Below are 23,649 nucleotides of genomic sequence, written 5' to 3'. Positions count from 1 at the left end.
CTCCAAAGACCACCAGTGAGATTTCAGTGGGAGTGTTGACCAATTACATTGCCCACAGATTACATTTCCTGAGTCTTGAAAGCTGTAAACACGAGAGTTCAAGACAACCCACAGAAAGCAATTGTTTCCACATCATTCCACAGTCAAGCATATTAGCACACACATTCAACACTCACCTTTATGGAAGCAACTTGGAGCAGGGGGATAGGTTCTATATATAGGGCAGTGTGTGTGATGATCCCATTCCTTTAAAATAATTGTGTATAAGGATGCTGGGGAACTACAATGTGATATTGCATCTGGTGTGAAACCTGAAGATTGGCACTGAAATCCCTGCTAGATAGGCCAGGGCAGGAAGAGAGCATGAGAAAACCACCTAATCCAAACTCCCTTAAGGAAGGGGCAGGAATAATTGTAAAGTCAATGTGCCCTATGCTTCGTCAAAACATTTCTTGTCCTCCAACGCTAAGAAATATATTCAAAATTTGCTTTACATTTTATTCCGGCCTTACAAGATGTACACAACTGAAACTGATAACCAATTCAATGAAAATGGACTAATTATGACTGGCTCAAGGTCCTGAAGTAATTTGGAATTCACTGACAGTTATTTTCCACTACGTACATCCATTTCCTTCAAATAAGCTCTTTGGCCTCCGGGAAGGTGATAACAAGTAATGTTATCCTATTACTCTGGTCTTGGCAATGACTCATTGATGGTCCTGTGGAATTCTCAAGTTAGGCCTAGATGAATGTATACTCCAGGGAAGAATTAGCAGTGGTATTTCATTTTGAACAACACTTAAAAACAAAGTAACTTAACATTACATACTGCAGCAAGCTTGGATAATCTTTTGGACTTTTATTAGTCTTACAGTGCCAATATATCAAAACTTGTTCATAACCTTTTGTTCCAGACAATAAAAAAGCAAGGCTGTGACAGAACCATTCTGCTCTGAGTAAAATACCAAGGCACCAAGAATTTAAAAATAGCTTTATTGCATACCAGGATCCCACCCCAAAATGTTTTTAAAATAGCATTAATTTAAATGTAAACCATATTAAAAAACATTTAATACTGCAATAAAATTGGAGTTATTTACATGCACTGAACAAGTTGTCACCAGAGTCAGGATAACTGTTATGGACAACACATGGCTTCTGCATTGTTACTTCTTTTATAACATAGAAGTATTAAGAACTTCACAAGATAATGGCATTGTTATACACCAGGTGCAAAATATATCACATTGCCTATTATTAACGTAAAATACACACATCCAAAACTTTTATAGGCGAGGTTATGTTTTATATTATCTACTGCAAGGCAACAACCGTTTAAAAATAGTTAACCATTTTTTGAAAAAATAAACATTCTGTATAAATCATGTTAGTTGGATTAATACGTGATCAATTCAGGAACAGCAATGCACAAAAATCAAGCTAATAGGAAGCCTCATTTTTATGGGTTATATAATTGGAACCACCTGCAACACAGGACTAAATTTATACATGAGATGAGGAAAATCTGAGATTCAATAGAAACTGGGGAGCTTCTCTTGGTGTGTATCATGCGAGCGTTCTTTGATCAGCAGCAACAGAAGAGGCCAACAACAGAACTGATCTTAACAATAGATTTTTCTCTGCCCCATCCCAAGTGATTTCTGTAAGTCAGATATGAGGCACTTTATCACAGGAATGATTCACTCTGGCTGTGCATCAAGGTGTTTTGAGGTAAAGTAAAAACAGAAGCATCTAGAGGAATATTATTAGGAACTTCCATCTGTAAAGCTGCATAGAAGGAAACAGTCTGGCCTTGAAGGCTGTGCAGTCTCATTGAATTTATCTTTAGCAGATATTAAAACAAGCCCTTTAGCAGTAGCCACTGGAGATTTCCCCATCACAATGCACTAATTTAAAGTCAAAGGAAGCAAAGATAAATGTCTTGCTGGAGAATACAAGCATGTTCCATTTGCCACCCAGTTCACAAAGCTGACTTTGCTGCACTACAAGTTTAACTGCTTGCTATGATTTCACAAGCTTTTTGGGGTAACTGGTGTGTGTGTGTGTGTGTGTCTCATCTGACCAAGATTATACTAATAAATGCCTTGTTAACAGAGATATAGGATAGTTTTCCAGCAGAAAAAGGCAGGACTGGAGATATTTTCATACCTGGAAGGTAAAATTATCCCCCCACCATGGTGGTTACTGCTACCAAAAAGCAATGCACCCTGCTGGAACCCAAAAAGGGAGACACGGAACCCTTCTTGCTCTGGAACAACACTTCTGAAAAATACACAAAGGGCCGCTTCTTGATTCTGTACTCACATTGCCACTGTGGCTCAGAATCCACAGTCCAAAAACTGGGGAAATGGGTGCAAACACAAAATGGGAACACACAGGGAAGAAAGAAAGGAGATATATTAGCCAGGAAAGAAAATTGGGTGTGGGGAGAATGTGCACATGGGCCTACAGCTAATCACCCCATTTTTATTCTACTTAGTACACTTGGCATAACCACAATGATCAGTGACCTCAAGTTTAAGACCATACGCACCTTGCGAGTTGGATCTAGACTTAAGACTCACTGAAGCCAGTGGAACTTCAGCCACGGCTAAGTCCCATTGATTCCACTGGCTCTGCTTCAAGCACAACTATGCTTGGATCCACCCCATTGTCAATAGAACACCTGCCGCCAACGTGGAAGCTGAAGAGAGTTGTGTAGGAGGGGAAAAAACCCACGATTCTATTTTCTAACAGGTTCAACATTTTAAGCTTTCGTCCATTCATATGATATGCTAAATCCAAATTTTAAAGTGTGCCTATACTGTTTTAACTTGAAGAATACATCAACCAGTCATTCCCAAAATGTGTGTTAGCACAAACTACTGTGACTGTGAGAGAATCGCAAGTGTGCTGAGAGAAATAAGTTGTTAAAAGTGTTCCTTTGAGACAGTGGGCATGTCTTCTTGCCAACGACCCTGTGTGAGAGGCAAGTAATTTGCCCGCGGTTCTGCACTGGAGGTGTGGTTTTGATCATTCTGCTGCTCTTGTGTAAAACACACTGCTCTTGGGACTCTGTGTAATATTTATTTAATAACAGTGGCTGAATGATCCACATAACACCCATAATGCAGAAATGCAGTAGAGGTACCTGCCTTCAGAAGAGATTACTTTCTGGGCAAATCTATGATAATTGACACTATAGAATGCCTTCAATTTCAGCTTAGGAAAACGGGGGGCCAAGTATGAGAAAGGTTGCCACATTCACTCTTGTCTGGTTAGCCAGACTGAAATGCTTTAGGGCAGCACTCCAAAATCTGCTGCCCATCAGATGTTTTCGACCGCAACTCCCACCAGCCCCAGCCAGCCTGGTCAATTGTCAGTGATGATGGAACTTGTAATATGAAACACCTCACCAGGTTACGGGGGAGAAATCACCCTCTTCTTACCTTCATGCACTGTTGTAGTTCGCCATGAACGGCTCAAAACAATCGGTTTTAAGAGATAAATATGTACAGGCAAGCCCCCACCTTCACATTTCTCACTCATTTTCCTACCCCCCCCCCATTGAGAAATAAGAGCTGCTATTAAAACCCTAGGGCGAAGAGAAGCAGCACTTTCTCAGCACTGCTTTTGGAATAAAATCACCTATAGATTTCTGGTGATTTAAGCACCACCTCTTATCTGCTTTTAAAAGCCAGCATGCATAAACAAGAGAACAGTCAGATCTTAACAGCATCTCTTTGAAGTGAAAAAGCACAGACTGGTCAGAATTGAGTTTTGTAACTAAAAAAAAAAACAATAGGCCATTTCATAGTGTGTAAAATATGAAATGAATACAAACGTGGAACAATTCATTGAACTGCAACCAAATACTGATAAGGTATACTCCCACTGGTCATGGGATAATTAGTGCAATGGGCTCTCAAGCAGACACATTTCCCACAGAAAGCAGGAAAGAGAGAGCTTCTGTATAGGGCTTATCACGTCTTATGTCAATCACAGAAAAAAGCTCCCTTCCCCTGTACTCTTAACCTTTACTCTGGAAGATAGGTTGTTATAGCTGCACTGAAGACAGGAACAAAATTAATTACTATCAGTATGTGTTTCTAGTTTACATAATCGGGGAAAAATATTTTTAGTACTATGCTCCACCTCAGGAGTAAAATTTTTTTTGCTGGAACCTACAATTAATCAGTAGCTTACCACATTTTTCACAACTATACGAAGTGTTATTCGTCAAAATGTTTCAACCTTACCCAGGGCAATGTGCTCTCTTTGGTAGAGGCAGCTATTACCATTCATGCCAGCTGGCTTAACTGGTTTCTGTTAGGTGTGGCTTATAATGCACAAAAAGCAAAAGGACAAAAATTATTGGCCTTTTTTGGTTTTAGATTCCTGTGTGTGTGTGTGTGTGTGTGTGTGTGTGGTTAGGGAGCCCTTTAGGTCTGCTGCAAGATCACCTCCAGCAATACAGAAAGACAGAAATTGCACCTCTGGAAGTATGCACAACTGTATCAAAACTGCATTGTTTCCAGGGCTGGGGGAATATGTGGAACAATACTAATCTGGGACAGGGGAAGAGGAAGTGGTGTTAGCATTACAAATCTTCGAAATGTATAATTAAGCTGCAATAAAGTGCTAAAAAAGTATCAGGCTTCATTCCTCATCCCCTTTAAAAGACCGGGCCCAGAATTCTCGCTGCTCATTTAGTGGTAATAGGAGTCACTGAAATGCTATTCACAATGTGTTCGTATTGAGGCGGTGGATCCAAGTGATTTTCCGTTTCCTTTCTTCTCGGGCCATTTGCACCAGCCACTTCCTCATACGATGGCGGTGGGTCGTAATTTGACAGCCTGATTGATATTGAGTCTGAACGTCCATCTGTGTAGCTCAGATATCCTGGAGAGTGTCCGTTGCCTTCAAACATTTCTTCCTGGGGGGAATGAAGAATGCTGAGTGGCTGAGGAAGTGGACTGCTTCCATCTGCAACAGTTCTGTCACCTGCGACTTCTCTGGTTCTGCTATGGGCATACATGGAACGTCTACGCATTTTCTTTCTGAACAGGCACCTCCATGTGATAAATACGATAAGGAGAATAACGAAAAAGCCAATGATTAATGGAACCACAAGGTAAAATGGATACCAGTTATGTCCTCCATCAATTTCTCCATTGAGCTTCTTTGTGTAGTCCTTCCAGAACTCCATCTGAAAATACGACAGAAGAAAATAGGTTTTCTGAGAGGTCACTCCCCCATTTCTGATTTAAAGCTAAATGGAGAAAGAGAGGTTTTATGGCTGTCTGCACAAAAATACTGCTTCAGGAGTAGGCAAACAAGCATTCTGGCACGTTTCCAGTATATGACCTTGTATCAACCAATGTTTATTTCAATTCCATTAGAAGCTCTTTTAACACTTGTGCACACATTTATGAGTAATTATTTTCCTTTCTTAACTGCAGGGAGAAGAGGTAGAAAAAAGACACTGTTTATCATATTAATGAGATAAAACAGCAAAACATCTCTCCCATTACATTACTTTGTGGCATAGCACAAGGACAATATCTAGCCCAGCATTCTGTTCTCCCAGTGGCCAACAAGAGGCCTATGGGAAATCAGGGAGCAGAACATGAACACAAGAGCACCATCTCCTCCCATGGTTTCCCACTGCTGCCTCCAATTGTGGAGATAGATCAGGCATCCCCAAACTGCGGCCCTCCAGATGTTTTGGCCTACAACTCCCATGATCCCTAGCTAACAGGACCACTGGTCAGGGATGATGGGAATTGTAGTCCAAAACATCTGGAGGGCTGAAGTTTGGGGGTGCCTGAGATAGAGCATAGACATTGTAACTAGTAGCCATTGGTAGCCCTCTCCTTCAGAGACAAAATGTTCTGTGGAGGCTGGTCCATGACAGCAAATGGGGCACTCCCCTACCAGCCCCAGTCTGCCTCAAACAGCCTGTCTCACCTGCCTTCTTACTAACAACCAATCTAAGAAACAGGGTGCGGTGGGTAGGCGGGACATTGGCTGTCAGTTTCCCCCTCCTTGGTTTGTTTCTCTGGTAGAATTCAGCAGGATGGATGGGGACAAAACCATAATCAATTGGCTCCGTCACGGGGTCTGATTCTACCTACTGTTGGCCTCTTGAGTTTCTACCCTACCTGGCCCAATGAACACCAGCCACCACTAAATGTTTATGAATGCTGGGCAGTTTGGCACAGTATAGCAGTTTCCCCTCTCAGCTTGGACAGCCACTTGTAACATTCAAATTTCAATTTACAGCTCAAATGGCTCCACTTTCTATTGCCTGAATATGAATCCAACAGTGAGTGAAATTATCTGCGAAACTAGGTGTCAGAGGGCCTGATATGGCTACTCTAGAGTAACGACTCCAGCATGGTCTTTTAAGGCTTTTATTCAGTGCTGATTATTTACAGTGTTCAGAGCAGTAAAAATGCATCCTTAAGGTGAGGTGTCAGAACCTCCGAATGGCGATTGGCGCGTTTTCTTCCAGCACCAAAGCTTTGGCAGACCCAACCTCTTCCCCCTACGTTTGCGTCGCAATTCGGGAGTTGGGGGGATTGGCCTCCCCCCCGTGCGCCCAACTTCCTGTCCCACCTGAGGCATGGGCTCCACAACCTTGCCTGAGCCTCGGACACCACTTCCTGACTCTCCGCTGGAGGCAGAGCTCTCCTTACTCTCTCCAGCGCTTGGGGATGGGCTGGAACTTAAGATGGGAGGGACTTCCCTGTATCCCTTGTCCCTCACATCCACCCCCCTCCCAGGCTCCTCTCCCCCCCTCCCCAGGGGCTCTCTGCTTGCTGGGGACGAGTGAAACCCCAAGAAGTCTGTGGCATCCGAGCCTGTGGGTGTAAAAATTTCCCCCCAATCCTGCGATCTTTCTCCTTCCCCCTGAGAAGACGGGAATCCCAAGAAGTCAGTGGCGTCAGAGCTGGTGGGAGTAAAAATGTTCTGCCAGTCCTCTCCTGCCTCTGACGTAGTCGACCTCGGTGAAACCCACACCTCTTCTTCCGTATCCTCAAATTCCGCTTCCCATCTCCATGGAGAGCTGCTGCCTGCGATCCCTTCCTCCCGCCCCTCCCCCTCCCCCTCCCTTTCCATGTGCCAGGGCTTGGGCCTGTGGGGGAACAGGGCGTGGAACTCTTCCACTAAAAATTCCTCAGGTACTTCCGTGGCCGGTATCCACTCATTGTGGGACGGCGGAGTGTCCTCCCATGCTATCAGGTACTCCAGCCCTCTCACCCCTCTCCTTGAGTCTAAAATCTCAGTTGCCTCATTGAGCTGTCGGGCGTCTCCCGTCTCCCCCCCTCCCTCTGGAGGCTGATCGCTGTCCCTGAACCTGGTACTTTCTCTGTACGGCGACAGCAGCGATCTATGAAACACTGGGTGCACTCTCATGTCCTCAGGCAGTGCTAGTCTGAAGGCTACCGGGTTGACCTGTTGCGTGACCGTGAAGGGGCCCAGCCTCCTGGGTGCTAACTTCTTGCATCGCCCCCTGGTGGGAAGACCTTCCGAGGATAACCAAACCTTGTCCCCCACCCTGATGACCTCTCCCGGTCGCCGGTGGCGATCTGCCCCCTTCTTGTACGCTTCCTTGGCCCTCTCCAAGTGTTCTCTGAGCTGCTGGTGCACCGTCTCCAGGTCCTCTGCCCACTCCTCTGCCTGTGGGCCCTCTTCCTCCTCCTCCCCTTCCCTCTCCGGGAAAGATCTGAGGTCGCGCCCGTAGTTGGCCTTAAAGGGCGACACCCCTGTGGAGACGTGCACCGCATTGTTGTAGGCAAATTCTGCCAGTGGCAGGCGATCCACCCAGTCCGTTTGCCTCTGGCTGACGTAACATCTCAGGTACTGCTGCAGAATGGCATTGACCCGCTCCGCCTGTCCATTGGTCTGCGGGTGCCGAGCCGTAGACAAACTGACCTCCACCTGCAGGAGGTTCATTAGCCGCCGCCAGAACCTGGAAACAAATTGGCGGCCACGATCCGAAATAACTCTTAAAGGCAATCCATGCAGTCTGAATACGTGGTCAACAAACAGTTTGGCCGTCTCTTCTGCCGAGACCGCCCTGGCACACGGTATAAAGTGGCACATTTTGGACATGAGGTCCACCACCACCACCAACACTGCGGTCTTGCCCCTGGACGACGGCAGGTCTGTGATGAAGTCCATGGACACTACTTCCCACGGCCTGTGCGGTGTGGCTAATGGCTCCAGCAAACCTGCTGGTGGCGCTCTGACCACCTTTGCTCGCTGGCAGGTGTCACAGCCCCTTACATAGTCCCGAACATCTTCCCGCACCCCTGGCCACCAGAAGTGTCTCATGACTAGGTGAGTGGTTTTGTCCCTTCCGAAATGACCCGCCGTTGGGTTGTCGTGCATCTGCTTGAGGACCTTACCTCTCAGCTGTTTGGTGGGCAGGTACAGGGCTCCCCTGTAAAAAAGCAAACCCCTCCTTTCCTCAAAGTCTGTAGCCTGCTCCCTCCCCCCTCGCAGCTCTCTGAAGATGCGGGAGGCAAACTCATCTGCTGCCGTCAGTGCTGTGAGTTCTGCCTCGCTCACCACTGCTGCTCCGCAGGACCATGCTGATGGGGGGAAAATGTGCCTGGGCGCTGGTGGCAACTCCTGCTCCATGTACTCTGGTTTGCGGGAGAGGGCATCCGCCCTGACATTCTGCTCCCCCGGGATGTAGTGGATGGAGAAGTTGAAGTTCGAGAGGAACTCTGCCCACCGTATCTGTCGCTGGTTGAGCACCCTGGCCGTTCTCCAGAACTCCAGGTTCTTGTGGTCTGTGCACACCTGGATGGGGTGCTTGGCGCCCACCAGGAAGTGTCGCCAGTGCTGGAAAGCAGCGTGGATCGCCAGAAGTTCCCTATCAAACACCGTGTAGTTGCGTTCAGGCTGTGTCAGCTTCCTGGAGAAGAAGGCACAAGGTCTCCACTCTCTGTTGGCGTCCAGTTGCAACAGGATCGCTCCCAACGCCCGGTCTGAAGCGTCTGTCTCCACGCGTAGGGGCGCATCCTGCACCACGTGGAACAGGTTCTGGTCGGACGCGAACACCCTCTTGAGGCTTTCGAACGCTGCTTGCGCCTCTGAACTTCTGCTTGCCTCTCAGGCAGTCCGTGATGGGAGCCGTAACCCGCGAGAAGTTCTTGATGAATTTCCTGTAGAAATTGGCGAATCCTAGGAGGCGTTGGGCATCTTTGCGCGTCCTGGGGCTGTGCCAGTCCAGGATGGCCTGCACCTTGTCCTTGTCCATCGCCAGTCCCTTGTCTGACAGTTTGTAGCCCAGGAAGTCCACTTCCCTGGTGTGAAACTTGCACTTCTCCAGCTTCACATACAGGTGGTTCTCCTTCAGGCGTTGCAACACCTCCCTGACATCCTTCACATGTTGCACTGGGTCAGCGGAATAGATAAGGATGTCATCCAGGAAGACCAAGCAGTTCTTGAAGAGAAGGGACCCCAGGACGTGGTGCATGAAGGCCTGGAAGCATGCTGAGCCCCCTTGCAACCCGAAGGGCATCACCAGATATTCAAAAGAGCCCAGAGGCGTGAACATCGTGGTTTTCCACTCATCTCCTTCCCGGATCCTGATCAAGTTGTACACCCCCCTCAGGTCTAGCTTGGTGAAAATCTTGCCCCTGCGTGCCACTGTCAGGAGATCGTCCACTCTGGGCATGGGGAAAGCCACTGGCTCTGTCACTGAATTGAGCCGTCTGAAATCCACCACAAGACGGCGCTGTTGCGTGTCTTTCTTGTCCACCCAGAAGACCGGGCTGCCCCCTGCTGCCTTGCTTTCTCTGATGAACCCCCGTTTGAGGTTCTTGTCGATGAACGCACGCAAATCCTCCAGTTCCTGATCTGACATGGCGTACAGCTTGGCTGGGGGTATCGTTGCCCCTGGCACCAGGTTGATCTGGCAGTCGAAAGACCTGTGTGGGGGTAGGTGGTCGGACTCCGCTTCGCTGAAGACCTCCTGTAGGTCCCAGTACTGCTTGGGTATCGCCTCACCCCCTTTGACATGCATGGTGGCCACCGTGGCTATTGGAGGCCCCTCCCCTGGTTGGTGCTGCATGCAATGTTCCAGACAAAAGTCCGACCCAAACGTGATGCATCTCTGGTGCCAACTTATGGAGGGGTCGTGGCGCGCCAGCCAGCTCATTCCCAAAACGATGGGGGGGTCTGAGATGGTTGCGACGTTGAAAGCCAGTGTCTCTGAGTGCCTTCCCACCGTCATTCTCATGGGGGGGGGTTTGATGAGTGATGGCCCCTCCCAGCAACTCTCTGCCGTCAATGGTGGCTACGTGCAGGGGAAAATCCAGCTGCAGAAGCTGGATCTGGTGCTCTTCTGCAAAGTTTCTCGAGAAGAAGTTGGCTGAGGCACCACTGTCAATTAAGGCGAGGACCGTCACGGGATAGCCATTGGGGAGCGTTAGCGTGACTTCTAGAACCACTCCTGCTCTGGGAGGGGTGGGCTGGCTCTGCTCCTCTCTGTGCGGGTGGGCGGGCTGGGGCTGTTGTCTGCTGACTGTGCCTGGCTGCTGCCCCTTGTCTCCTGCAGCCAGGCTGTCTCGTTTCCCTGCTGTGGTGCCGCTTCAGTGGGGGAAGGTACAACCGTTCCCGCCTTTCCTTGCCACTCTCTGCGATGAGGGCAGTCTCTGACGCGATGCCGGGGGGAGTTGCAGAGAAAGCAATTCCCACCTCTTCCCTCCTTGCGTCTTGGCGCCGCCGGGGTTTGAAAAGCCCCCGCGCGCGCTCCCCCGATCTCCATCGGTTCCGGCTCTGGGCTTGGTCTGGGCAGGTCTGGGGGCGGGCCCTGGGGTGGGGTTTGGTGATGTGGTCTGTCCTGGGAGCGTGGGAACCAAGGTTTTGCTGCGCGCGTCGCTTGTTTGTCATTCCATCTGGATTCCTGTCTCACCCCCACCGCTAGCGCCGCTTTGCTTAACTCATCCATAGTTCGCGGTTTAGGACCTCTTGCCAGCTCATCCTTAACGTCTGCGTGCAAACCCAGGTAGAAGGCTGATTTCACTGGTTCACTTTGCAGATCCCACCCCAGTTTGTGCACCAGCATGGTGAATCTCGCCCAGTAGTCCCTAACTGTCGATTTTCCTTGTGTTAAGTTGTGTAGCTCCTCTTTAGTGGCCTCCATTTCACTGTCACTAGCGTACATTATTTTTAAAGCTTCTAGAAATAATTTTGCGTTCTTCATGCAAGGATTTTTTTGCGCGATGAGCGGTCTTACCCATTCACGGGCGGCCCCCATCAAATGCTCTATGATAAAGGAGACTCTGTGCGCGTCATCTGGGAATTCTGCTGCATGCAATTCCAGCGCATAATTTATTTCTGTCTCGAAGCCTAGGTACTCCCTAGGGTCGCCGCTAAACTTGGTGACTAGGCTCTGTCCCCTTCTCACTTGGACTAGCTGCGGCTGGGGCGCCCCCCCACCTCTAGCGGCTTTCTCCTCTTCCAACTTTTTCTGCAGGTCCAATACCATCACCCTTAGCTGTTTCTCAGTCTCCTCTTTTGTCCTCACCTGGTCCACCAGCTTGTTCAGCTCCTCCTGCGCCCCTCGCGCTTCCTCCTGAGCGGCATGCAATTGCTGCTGTGCCTGCGCTGTGAGGTTCCGTAGCTCCTGCTTCGCTGCTTCGGCCTCCAGCCTCCAATGCTCAGCCTCTTGAGTGCTCATCGCTGCACTCCAAAGTAGCCAAAAAAAGATTCGGAGGTTGCTGTCAGAGGGCCTGATATGGCTACTCTAGAGTAACGACTCCAGCATGGTCTTTTAAGGCTTTTATTCAGTGCTGATTATTTACAGTGTTCAGAGCAGTAAAAATGCATCCTTAAGGTGAGGTGTCAGAACCTCCGAATGGCGATTGGCGCGTTTTCTTCCAGCACCAAAGCTTTGGCAGACCCAACCTCTTCCCCCTACGTTTGCGTCGCAATTCGGGAGTTGGGGGGATTGGCCTCCCCCCCGTGCGCCCAACTTCCTGTCCCACCTGAGGCATGGGCTCCACAACCTTGCCTGAGCCTCGGACACCACTTCCTGACTCTCCGCTGGAGGCAGAGCTCTCCTTACTCTCTCCAGCGCTTGGGGATGGGCTGGAACTTAAGATGGGAGGGACTTCCCTGTATCCCTTGTCCCTCACACTAGGGTACAGAGATGTCACAAACTTACAGCTTATTCAGAAGTTAGCCCTGAGTTCAGTGAGATTCAAATGTAAGTATACTGTGGGCCAGGCTGTAATAATGGTCAGTATTCAACTTTTACTCCGAGTAAACCCACTGAATTTAATGGATCCAACCAAGTAAAACTTAGCTGAACACCACTCAATGATTCCAGTGTATGAGATAAGAGAGATGGAGGCAAGAGTTTCTAGTAATTCAGGTTCTCTTTTTTCTTGCTTTCAATTTGCTGCAGTTTTGAACTAACTTCTCGTTCAGAGATTAAACAAAGTTTCGTGTTCATTATGTCGAAAAGAAATATAAACCTATCAATATCATTAAAAAGAAAGTTAACTCAGGAAGCATACCTTTACAACTGCATAGCTAACTTACCGTCTTCTCATCATTTTCAAAAGCTTCTCTTGCCTCTTCTCTGTTACAAATTTCTTCAAAGCATTCGCGTTCAATGTTTCCTTGCTTTAATTCCTCCAAAAACCCATTAGCCCGCGGATATCTTTTCAGGACAGAATTGGCTTTAGTCTCTGAGATGAACACTGCAAAAAAAACCCAAATGTCACTAGCAATTTAAAATAGAAACATTAGGTTTAATTTATTTTATTTAGTTTAGGATAATTCTTTTTCTAAGGCAAGAATATGTAAACTTATTTCTAAATAAAGCACATGTGTCTAGTGATTATATGGTTATCATTTTTAACTGTCCCAAGTACAAGGGCCTGGAGCAGTTAAGGACATTTCAAACAGTACCAAGCCAGGTGAACAGAGAACATTCAATGCATTTTAAGTGTCAACCTCAACTCATCCCCGTAAGATTAGCACATGTTTGAATTGTCCACACAGAAACAATTCAGCTTCCGAGGCTGGAATATAATAGCAGAAGAAGGGATGATAGATGATTTGTGGCTTTTACAGATCAAGTCAAAACCCAAGTTTTTAAATACGCAACTTGTAGTGCCCAGATTCAAGGTTCGTTCAGCTGCCACAAGTCCCCTGCATGTGCCAGATGGCCATGTATCTAACTGAGCTTTTAAGGTTAAGCCAAACCTGCTGTGTATGATCTGATTTGTGGAAGCCTACTCAGTGCCCGTAATGGATATGCAGTTTAATTCAGGGATGAATTCTTGTGATTTCCCCACTACAAGTACTTCACGTGAGCCCTTTTGTGCTAGAGTAAATACTTGACTCCTGTCAGACAGTGAAGATTCTTTATTGGGGTGGAGAAAGGGAAGGATCTAATAGCTGACAGAACAGCAGATATAGGCATGGAAAGTAAACAATGCCCTTTGCTTCAACACACATACACTGACACCAAAGATCCTGGCAGGGCATTACACACTCTTCCAAGTGAAAACACAAACTGGAACATACACACAAACTTACCACCATCCATGTTTAGCATTGCTGTCTGGAGAGGTCAGCTGTAACATAAAAAAGAAGGCACCCATTGTTAAATGTGAGGAACATCTCTTTTTCGAAGACGTATATAAAAATGATTAAATGTTGTCAAGTTGATGGCCAGCAAAGTTTGAAAAGAGAAGCAGCTTTGTTGTTCAACTCCAGCGTCTCGTTTAGTAGTACAAAACACATTATTTAGAATAATTAATACAGTGATTATCATTAACAAAGACTGAACGGGTAGAGAAGTTCTGCTAGGTGCGTAAAGCACGGGAACTTTACACAAAGGGTAGGTAATGACCGTTCATTCCTTTTAAAACATGGGAAGCCTTTTCGTTGTCATGATTTCAAATACATGAACCACATTGGCTGGATGCAGATAACAGGAGTGCTGGGTCTGGAGGGGGGTATCCAAATTCAAACTTCTGCTCAGCCATAGAGCTCATCAGCTTTTTAGAGGCTTTAAAAATTGCTTCTCTTAATGTTTTAATTTTGCTTATTAGCAACTGTGGGCGTTTACTTTCTGGAGCATTAAAGATATAAATCTTGAACTAATTAATGCCCTTGGACAATACAATCTTCCAGTCTTATCCATCTCACATGGCTGCTTGGAGGACAGTAATCTGGTTTGTACACTGGAAATACTGCAGACTTGGGCTTAAATGAAAACCAGTTTCACAAAGCGCTGTTCCTATTCAAAGGAAGGCAAGAACGAACATGGCTCAGCATTGTGCGAAACACATGCCTTTCTCCCGCATGAGATTTGTGGATATGGGAGCAGCCCATGAGAAAAGTTGAGGAATGCAGCTCAGTTTTTCCTGGTTGCACTTTAACATGTTGCTCTCCAGAGAAGACCTAAGCATGCCCTTCACTATAGTGTAAACAAATATCTTGAACAGAAGTAAATAAATAGTGTTCTTGAAGGTAATGAATTGCAATGCCGATACATAAATTTAGAGGATCTGTGGGTAATGAAACAGGCTAGACAGCAGCTGGAGTGCATGTGGAATACTGTGGTGTAGTGGTTAGAGCAGCCTCTCTCAACCTTGGATCTCTAGATGCTGTTGGACCAAAACTCCCATCATCCCTAGCTAGCAGGCCCAATAGTCAGGGATGATGGGAATTGTAGTCCAACAACATCTGGGGACTCCAAGGTTAAGAAAGGCTGGGTTAGAGTTTTAGACTAAATCTGGGAGATCAGGGTTCAAATCTCCATTTTAATTAATTGTTAAATCCCATCCAAACTAACTACCCATCAAATAAACTACCCCTATTTTGTTTACTGGCTCTTAATTCTCCTTACTCATCCTAGACAACTCTGTGCCTTGCTTAAATCAGCATTTTAAAAGTTCAGAATCATCAAGCATACAGACAACACCCAACTCTGCAGATGACCTCACTCAGCAGTTTCACACAGAAGTTAAAAAGCATGGCACACAAAATGGGCGCTTGTGGCATCCTGTGGCAGACATGCCTCAAGGCCAAACAGTTGTCCCTCAGTGCTCTCTTCTAGAAATCAGGCAAGCAGGTAGGAGCAGAACCACCTGAACATCATATGGTAAACTCAAAGAGCCTATCCAGAGAAGGATGTTGTAGTAAATGACAACAAAAGCCACTGAGGGGTCCAGGAGAATTAACAGGGTTGTACTCCTGGTATTGCTTTTTCCAGCATCAGGAGTACAGGAGGCATATGCCTTCTGAAACAGCAATAAAAGCAATTTCTAATGACAACCCCAGATTTAAAGCTAGATGTAGAAATGAATCTACATTTAGAAAGCGTTAGAAAACTATCTGACAACAACAAAAAGACCCTGTCCGCCCTTTTTATTGAAACAATGCATTTAAATTGGAATTTAAGGATACCTTAAAAGGATACTTTGAAAGACCTACATTGGCTCCCAGTACGTTTCCGAGCACAATTCAAAATGTTGGTGCTGACCTTTAAAGCCCTAAATGGCCTCGGCCCAGTATACCTGAAGGAGCGTCTCCACCACCATCGTTCTGCCCAGACACTGAGTCCAGCGCCAATGGCCTTCTGGCGGTTCCCTCACTGCGAGAAGCCAAGTTACAGGGAACCAGGCAGAGGGCCTTCTTGGTAGTGGCGCCCGCCCTGTGGAATGCCCTCCCATCAGATTTCAAATAAACAACTATCTGATGTTTAGAAGACATCTGAAGGCATCCCTGTTCACGGAGGTTTAATGTTTGACAGACTATTGTATTTTAATATTTTGTTGGAAGCCTCCCAGAGTGGCTGGGGAAACCCACCCAGAGGGGCGGGGTATAAATAATAAATTATTATTATTATTATTATTATTATTATTATTATTATTATTATTAGTATACCTTCCTTTTTTGGAGGAGTATTAAGAGTTTGGCCTGAAAAGCAGCAAGTGTCCTAAGTAATGCACACCTGGAACATGGAAATTCTCTATCTTCTTTTTAAACTATGGACGCCTCCCAATAGAAAGAAGCAACAATTCACTGCAAGGAATTTCAGTACTGTACACCAACATAATAAAACTACATAAATCACAAATTAAACAAAAATCACATCAATCAATCTGACATTAAACTCCAGCAAAATCATGAGCAAAAATGCACATCTTTAACTGGCACAAGAAGTTCAACAGCACCAGTATTCTAAAACTGGGATCCCACCACTGAGAAGGTGGTGCCCTGCACTACACTAAGCAAATTTTAGTTAATGGTGGTACGGGCAGGAGAGCCTTATTTATTTTCATACATTGTGTACAAGCTTCTTTGTGTAAATCATTACTATTGAGTGTCTACAACATGGGTAGGCAACCTAAGGCCCAGGGGCTGGATGCGGCCCAATCGCCTTCTCAATCCGGCCCGTGGACGGTCTGGGAATCAGCGTGCTCTTACATGAGTAGAATGAGTCCTTTGATTTCAAATGCATTTCTGGGTTATTTGTGGGGCCTGCCTGGTGTTTTTACATGAGTAGAATATGTGCTTTTATTTAAAATGCACCTCTGGGTTATTTGTGGGGCATAGGAATTTGTTCATCCCCCCCCAAAAAAAATATAGTCCGCCCCCCCCCCCCACAAGGTCTGAGGGACAGTGGACTGGCTCCCTGCTGAAAAAGTTTGCTGACCCCTGGTCTACAACCTAGGCACTGCACAAAATGTGTGAAGCAGCTTTGGGGGCTTTTCACTACTGTAATTGCATTGTAATTACAATGCATCCCACCCCCCTAGAATTCAAAACCCAGCCTTTTCCCCAAACTATACAGCAAATGCCAATGACAACTTTCCCTATCTGATAAGGTACATGGTTCTTTTTTAAAAAAAACAACACAACAGAGTCATATTGTGCATGTATACAAGACATGCGAGTTTTATGAAGGCAACTTGTGGGTGTTTAGAGAACTGCATGAAATTATTGTGGGATGCAGGGTGTTCTGCAAAGCTTGCTCCCAGCTGGTTTGGAGGGAGAGCAAATCCCACAAACACCCACGGACATTCCTCTTAGGCGTCAACACTGAAAGGTGTTGCAAGTACTGCTGAGGAGGGAGAGATATGGCTAATCTAATCTTGGGAGTGACTGCAATGTGCATATGACATTGTTCAAGTCTCTCTTTTTTTGGCCATATTTTTAGTCTACTCTTCATGCAAAGGTAGATACGTGTAAAATAAAAAGCAGAATAAAAAATAACCAACCAGCATCAACAATAAAAATAGAATCCAATATAGCAATGTTACATGCCACACACAAGGTTATGGTGCCAGGTGAAAGTCGAAGAACTTAAGAGCCCTGCAGGATCAGGTCAAAGGCCCACATAGTCCAGCATCCAACCAGATGCTTATGGGACACTGGCAAGCAGGTCCAGAACACAGCAACACTCTCGCCGCTTGTTATTTCCAGCAACTGGTATTTGGAAGCATACTGCCTCTGACTGTTGAGCTAGAACATAGCCATCATTCATGACTAATAACCATTGATAACCTTATCCCCCATGAATACTTCTAATCCTCAGTGAAAGCCACCCAAGTTGGTGACCATCACTGCCTCCTGTAACAATTAATCCCATAGTTTAACTATGTGCTGCATACTCACTTTCACCTGTCTGGGCTAACTGTCCTAGAAATGATATCACTCATATCTGAACCAAGGCACTGGGATATTTTAAAACATATTATACAACGGCCCCAATCCAAAATTAGCCATACTGTTGAGTCCCACTGATCATTTGTCCGATGGAAATACCGTAGTCATAGGTAACTTCTTTTGACCTCAGCAATAGAGCTGGTCTGATAATAGAACTCTGTATGCTACTTGTTTATTAAATAAATATGTAAAGAGTAAGAGGTTAGCAAAACGCTTCCAGCACAATATGACGTTTTAGTAATGTACCTTCCAAAGTAAGCAAGGAACTTTTTATGGATAATGGCCGTTGGACTGCAGGGGTAGGGCTTTCCCCCATGTCAGCATTGAATTTTATATTAGGAAATGTTGTTATTTAGAATATACCTTATGACAGCATAATGTATGGAAGTGGAGCTTGAGGGTGTCTGATTTTGCTAAGTTACAGATTTTATATTGTATGTGCCCAGACACATATCTGCACACAATCATATGCATTACTATGTAAACCTAATGCACTTTGGGGGTTCTTGTGATGTCCTGTAGCCTAGATGCCCCGTTAAGTTGCTGCTTCATAGGGCTGTACAGTATGTACACATAACAAGCCCATCTCCTGTAAACAACACACCCAGTCAGATAGGTAAAACGGCCAGAACTCTTGGACTACAAAAGTTGCAATCCTTTACCTACTTAGTACTTACTGAGAGTAAGCACTGCTGACCTCAACTGATCTTATTTCAGAGTATATGTGTACAGGATTGTACTGTAAAATACACAGCTATTATTCTATCATTGGAAATCTGGAGCTAGAAAGTTTCAAGCAGTGCAGGGCTAGGAAGCTTCTGTGCCTCGGGTCACTTTACATCATGGAAAAACAGCATTGCTTTAAAGCAGGAAAGTGTATGCAATCATTTGTACTCCGCTGTTGTGAGAAATTCCTAATGTGTGCAGTGCCCACAATTGAGACGTAATTATGTCTGATGAGCTGCAACTATACCTACACCGCCCTGTGACATGTCACTCTTACATTTTTGTCTGGGGAGGCTGTAGTTCAGTGGTACAGCATCTGCTTTTCATGCAGAAGGTCTCAGGGTCAATCTGCAGCATCTCCATTTGTCTCCTGGGAGAGACATGCCTGAAATCCTGGAAAGCTGCTGGCAGTCGGTGTACCTAGCTCATACTGGGCTAGATGGACCAATGAGTCTGACTCATATAAGTCACATTTCCTGTTTCCTGTGTCTTTCCCCACACCAGAATCATCATCATCATCATCTATATAACATGCAACACTATCAAGGCCTTCACATGCCTGATGGGTCATCCTTTGCTACATCTGGAGCTGAAGAAATTGCTTTGAACTTTTGTTGAAACTGTCAAGTACGGGCTCACAGGACTACAAATATTGCTGCTCCTGCTAATTTACTAATGATTTCTTCTACGGCAGGCATTTGAAAATGTTTACTTGTTCACTTCTCTTAGGTCCAAGAATATTATCTGGTCTTTGCCAGGATGGTCCATTGATTTGACCCACTTTGTAGATACTTTAATTGTCATCTTCAGTTTTTCTGTATTATTTAGTTCCTTTTAAACTTTACACATTAGTGCCACTGGAACCTTGAGATCCATGAATTACAGGAAGGCACCTAGTACTTCCTTGAGACTTATTATTTTAGTCTGTATTGACATTCCATTGATTTTCCCGGTCTGTTTCTATTAGGGACTCTTCATGCCATTTTTAAAATTAGTCATGACCCTTAGAACTTTCATTCACTGTTTCCCAAATTTACATATGTGTGCTATTTCATAAGTGTCTATGCTTTCTAAACTCATCCCAGTAAAAATCAAACTGCTGAAACACTTAAAAACAACCTGCAAAATTCTAATACGCCTCAGCCAACAAAAGTCATTCTGGTCAACAATGCAAACTGCAAAAATAGCTTACTAAGCGAAATGTTAAAGCCATAGTCAGGAAGCAGAAGTTTCCTGCTTAAAAGCCATCCACTGGGCTTTGTGTTCAACAACCACGGTCTATGGAAGCCAACCCCAGGATATTGATTGCTGATGCATTTGACAGACAGCAATTGTTGAACACAATTGCATTCTTTATTTTATATCTTACCAAGATCATCACCAGAGGCCCTCCTCCATGTGCATAGGGTAGAATACCCTGCACAATGAGTTCTCCCCCTTTCCAATTGTATTTTACAGCAAACTGTGAGAGGTATGTTAAGCTAAAAGGCAGTGACTGGCTCACAGGTCACCCAGTGAACTTCAAGTCCAATGGATGATTTGAACCCTGATTTCCCAGATCTTAGGCCAACACACTAACCACTACACCATGTGGGTCCTCAAATATTTGTGTGCTAGCATCTAAACAGCTGAGGATATTAACGTGTGTTATCTATGCATTTTAAACCCCATTTCATGCTAAAATATAGGCATAAGTAGGGTCAGCCTACTAATATGTACTTCAGAACAGAAGGAGACTAAATACATGCATGTACCATTCAATTTTTGGGGACGCAAGTGGCGCTGTGGGTTAAACCACTGAGCCCAGGGCTTGCTGATCAGAAGGTCGGCAGTTTCAATCCCCGCAACGGGGTGAGTTCCAGTTGCTCCTGCCAACCTAGCAGTTCAAAAGCATGTCAAAGTGCAAGTAGATAAATAGCTACAGCGGGAAGGTAAACGGCGTTTCCGTGTGCCGCTCTGGTCCGCAACCCCAGAGTCGGTCACGACTGGACCTAATGGTCAGGGGTCCCTTTACCTTTTTACCTTTCATATTTAATGCACAGGTTTGTACTTGGGCCCTCAGATAGCCAAATCAAAACATGTGATATCTGTGCCATCACCAAACGCACACTTCCAACACAGCCAGTAAAATTCGAAGTCTCAGACAAGAAACTTTAAAAAACACATTTGGTTCTGCACTGCTAGCGCAAGCAGAGATATACCGGTATTAGACACCAAGTAACCGAACACAGTCACTTGGCAGCGCACAAGCTTTCTGCAGCATACTTTGAAGTACAATACCTTCTTTTTGTAAAAACCGCATGGCAGGTCAAAGATGCCTATGACACAGAAAGGGCTGTAGGAGGTCAAGGCTCACTGCAGAAAAACAAAGATAGTGGAGCAATTTCCTGATAAATTAAAAACGGGTGAAACTGGAAAGCGAGTGCTTGATGCTGTGAAAGGCAGGGAGGTGGTGGGGGACATAAGGTTACCTCGTGCAGAGAAGCCATTTCACAGGGAGGGAAGCAGGCAGCTGCCTGTGATCGGAAAACGAGGACAGGCCATTCTCTCCCCATTCCGATTCTTGTAAAACGCTCTTTGGGAATACTTGGGCCAGCTCCCTTCTCGGGACGTAAATCTCAGAAATACTTTTGTCTTAAAGGGATTAGATCACTTGCTCCTAAAACTTCCCATCATCTCCGCTTCCGAAAACAAAAAAACCGAATCCGACAATGGCGTCTCTCCAAAACTCGGGCTGCGACCCTCTGAAATAAGTCCTGCCGGGCACAAAACATCAGCCCACAACAAACCAAACTCCCTGCGGCCAGATCAACATCTGGCTGGCTGACACCCTGCCAGCCACCTACCAAGCAACTCCTGCGGCAGTCAGGAAGGAGAGCTCCCCTTTCCAACAGCGAGGATCACCGGATACAGGAGAAAGGGCGCCCGAGAGCTGCCCAAAGGAAACCCCGCTTTGTTATCGCCAGCAACATCATCCCCGCGGCCCCAACCCAGGGAAAAAGAGCCAGGCTCCGGGACTTCTCTGCCCAGCTCATCTCCCGTCGCCACCTTCCCAAAGCCGTTCCCAGAGCCAAACAACTCCCTCAGTTTAGGGTGAACCCCGAGGGCGCCGCCCGGGCTAAGTCGTCCCCCCCCCGCAGTCGCCAGCGCCCTTCCTCCCACTGCCAGGCACCGGGAAGCGGCCCAGGAGCCACGAACCTCTCCGCGGCAGGAGCGCGCCGCAGCCTCCCTCCTTGACGCGCCGCACCTTCTTCCCTCCGGCAGCCTCGGAGCCCTTCCTGCCGAGGCAACGCTCCCAGTTCAGAAAGGCGCATCTGGCGCAGGCGCAACGCCCGCCTAACAACACCCCCGCGACGTTAGGGAAGCTGGGAAAAAAGGAGAGCGGCGCGCGAGGGCGGGGAGACCCACGCCCCTCCTACGACAATGGCCCTCTAATCCGGTGTTGCTTCTTTCCCCTGTGGGTGCACAGACAATTCGCTGGAGGCGAAAGGCTGCTCTATGCGTCTCAGCCACTTAGCCGGAGCAATCCTTCTCAACCAAGAGAGGCAGGCCTTTCGTGGAGAAAGCAGCGGGCATGCGGAAGAAATGCCTGGCTTCCATATGCTACTAACTCTTGGCGCCGAAATGTCTGCACCCGTGGTTTAGCTCCGCAAGCGGCGTGACCTGGCAAGGGAACATACAGCATATTTGATTTTTTTCGGGCCGCCTTTAAATGTTAAGCCCGCGGGAACGTCCGTAGCTACAAGTATTCACCACCCACTTGAGGCATCCTCACCCAAATTTTTCTTGCTATGGGTGTGTTGCAGCTTTTTGCTCTACTGCCCCATGGTGCAGAGACACCAGACCTCGGGAAAGCAAGGAGGCTGTGCAAAAAACCTCTACCAGATTTGAAGGTTTCCTCCTACCTTATTTGTTGTGAGAAAAATAGCCCGCTTGTGTTGATTAGTGGACAGTTAATGATTGTGCCCCCCCCAGTAAATTAATAAGAAATAAATGGTCAACAATGTATCCTTAAGCACACAAAAACATTTATTGTTTGTCACGTACCAGGAAAACATTATGGGTGGAACTCAACCAAGTTTTACTCTTGAAGTTATGTTTGTTAACTTCAAAGGGTCTATAGGAGTGCAAGCTAGATTGCTTTAACATCTAGCTTTTGTTTTTGAAATAAATATAGATGTTTCAACACCTTCCCTTTTCTGGTCCATTAAATGTGTCTCTTCAGTTCCAGCACCGGAGCAGCAAGTGAGATCTTGTCAAAATTCCCCATAATATTGCAGCAGAAACTATGAAAAGCAGAATTAAACTTTGCTGTTAGGTGTTTTTTTTGTGTGTTTTTTTGTTTGCACATACTGTATGTCCCAGTTTGGTTTTTATCAAGTACAAACCTGTGTACACACATTGCTATTTACTCCAGCTCCAGTGCAGTCCCGCTGTAGGTGTTTGATGTAGGTGTTTGTACACATGACATTATTTGCAGTCTATTTTAATATTAAATTGATGTTTTTGAATTATGGTGCTGGAGGAGACTCTTGAGAGTCCCATGGACTGCAAGAAGATCAAACCTATCCATTCTGAAGGAAATCAGCCCTGAGTGCTCACTGGAAGGACAGATCCTGAAGCTGAGGCTCCAATACTTTGGCAACCTTATGAGAAGACTCCCTAGAAAAGACCCTGGTGTTGGGAAAGATGGAGGGCACAAGGAGAAGGGGACGACAGAGGACAAGATGGTTGGACAGTGTTCTTGAAGCTACAAATATGATTCTGACCAAACTGTGGGAGGCAGTGGAAGACAGGAGTGCCTGGCGTGCTCTGGTCCATGGGGTCACGAAGAGTCGGACACGACTAAACGACTAAACAACAACAAATTAATCTGCTGTTTGATCCATTTACTCTCAAACCTGCTTCCATATTGGCACCCATGGCGGGTTTGCTCACACTTTCTGGGCACAATTTCTTAAGGAAATTACAATCGTCATTGGCCATTCACTGGTACAGTATTTGATCCCAAACAGGCTTCTATTTTGTCATAAATTTATGTTGACATAGCTTAAAAACCTTTTATGATTTTCCTTTTAGTTATGGTTAGACTGGGTATAACACGGGCATGGAATATGTTTTTTTTATTCATGTGATTTACTGGTATAAGAAGCTTTGTTATAAGAAGTTTTGATGGCACTGCAAACCATTGGAGTTAATCAC

General features: G+C 46.1%; 1 protein-coding gene across 3 annotated transcripts; it reads right to left on the bottom strand.

Annotated features, from left to right (window-relative positions):
- Positions 1–979: 979 nt before the first annotated feature.
- Positions 980–22,039, bottom strand: PRRG1 (proline rich and Gla domain 1). Of its 3 annotated transcripts, none has more exons than XM_035114690.2 (4): positions 21,646–22,039; positions 13,579–20,802; positions 12,574–12,734; positions 980–5,212 (listed from the first exon to the last, which is right to left on the bottom strand). In XM_035114690.2, exons 2-4 carry the CDS (start codon positions 13,595–13,597, stop codon positions 4,709–4,711), a joined length of 684 nt encoding a protein of 227 aa, XP_034970581.2. In that variant the 5' UTR covers positions 13,598–20,802; positions 21,646–22,039; the 3' UTR covers positions 980–4,708. The 3 variants fall into 3 exon arrangements, with proteins under 3 accessions (XP_034970581.2, XP_034970580.2, XP_034970582.2); XM_035114689.2 differs by having other exon boundaries at positions 13,579–13,616; positions 21,646–22,038; XM_035114691.2 differs by lacking the exon at positions 21,646–22,039 and having other exon boundaries at positions 13,579–13,616; positions 20,728–21,639.
- Positions 22,040–23,649: the final 1,610 nt, after the last annotated feature.

The sequence above is a fragment of the Zootoca vivipara genome, chromosome 4 (genome assembly GCF_963506605.1).
Source record: "Zootoca vivipara chromosome 4, rZooViv1.1, whole genome shotgun sequence".
Classification (NCBI taxonomy): Eukaryota; Metazoa; Chordata; class Lepidosauria; order Squamata; family Lacertidae; genus Zootoca; species Zootoca vivipara.
This window is presented reverse-complemented; position numbering and strand designations above follow the sequence as displayed.

What these genes read in the sequence shown, in the direction of transcription:
- PRRG1 (XM_035114690.2), bottom strand. An exon ending in TTGAAAATGATGAGAAGACG is followed by an intron (nt 5,213 to 12,573) that starts GTAAGTTAGCTA and finishes TCGTATTTTCAG; the next exon opens with ATGGAGTTCTGGAAGGACTA.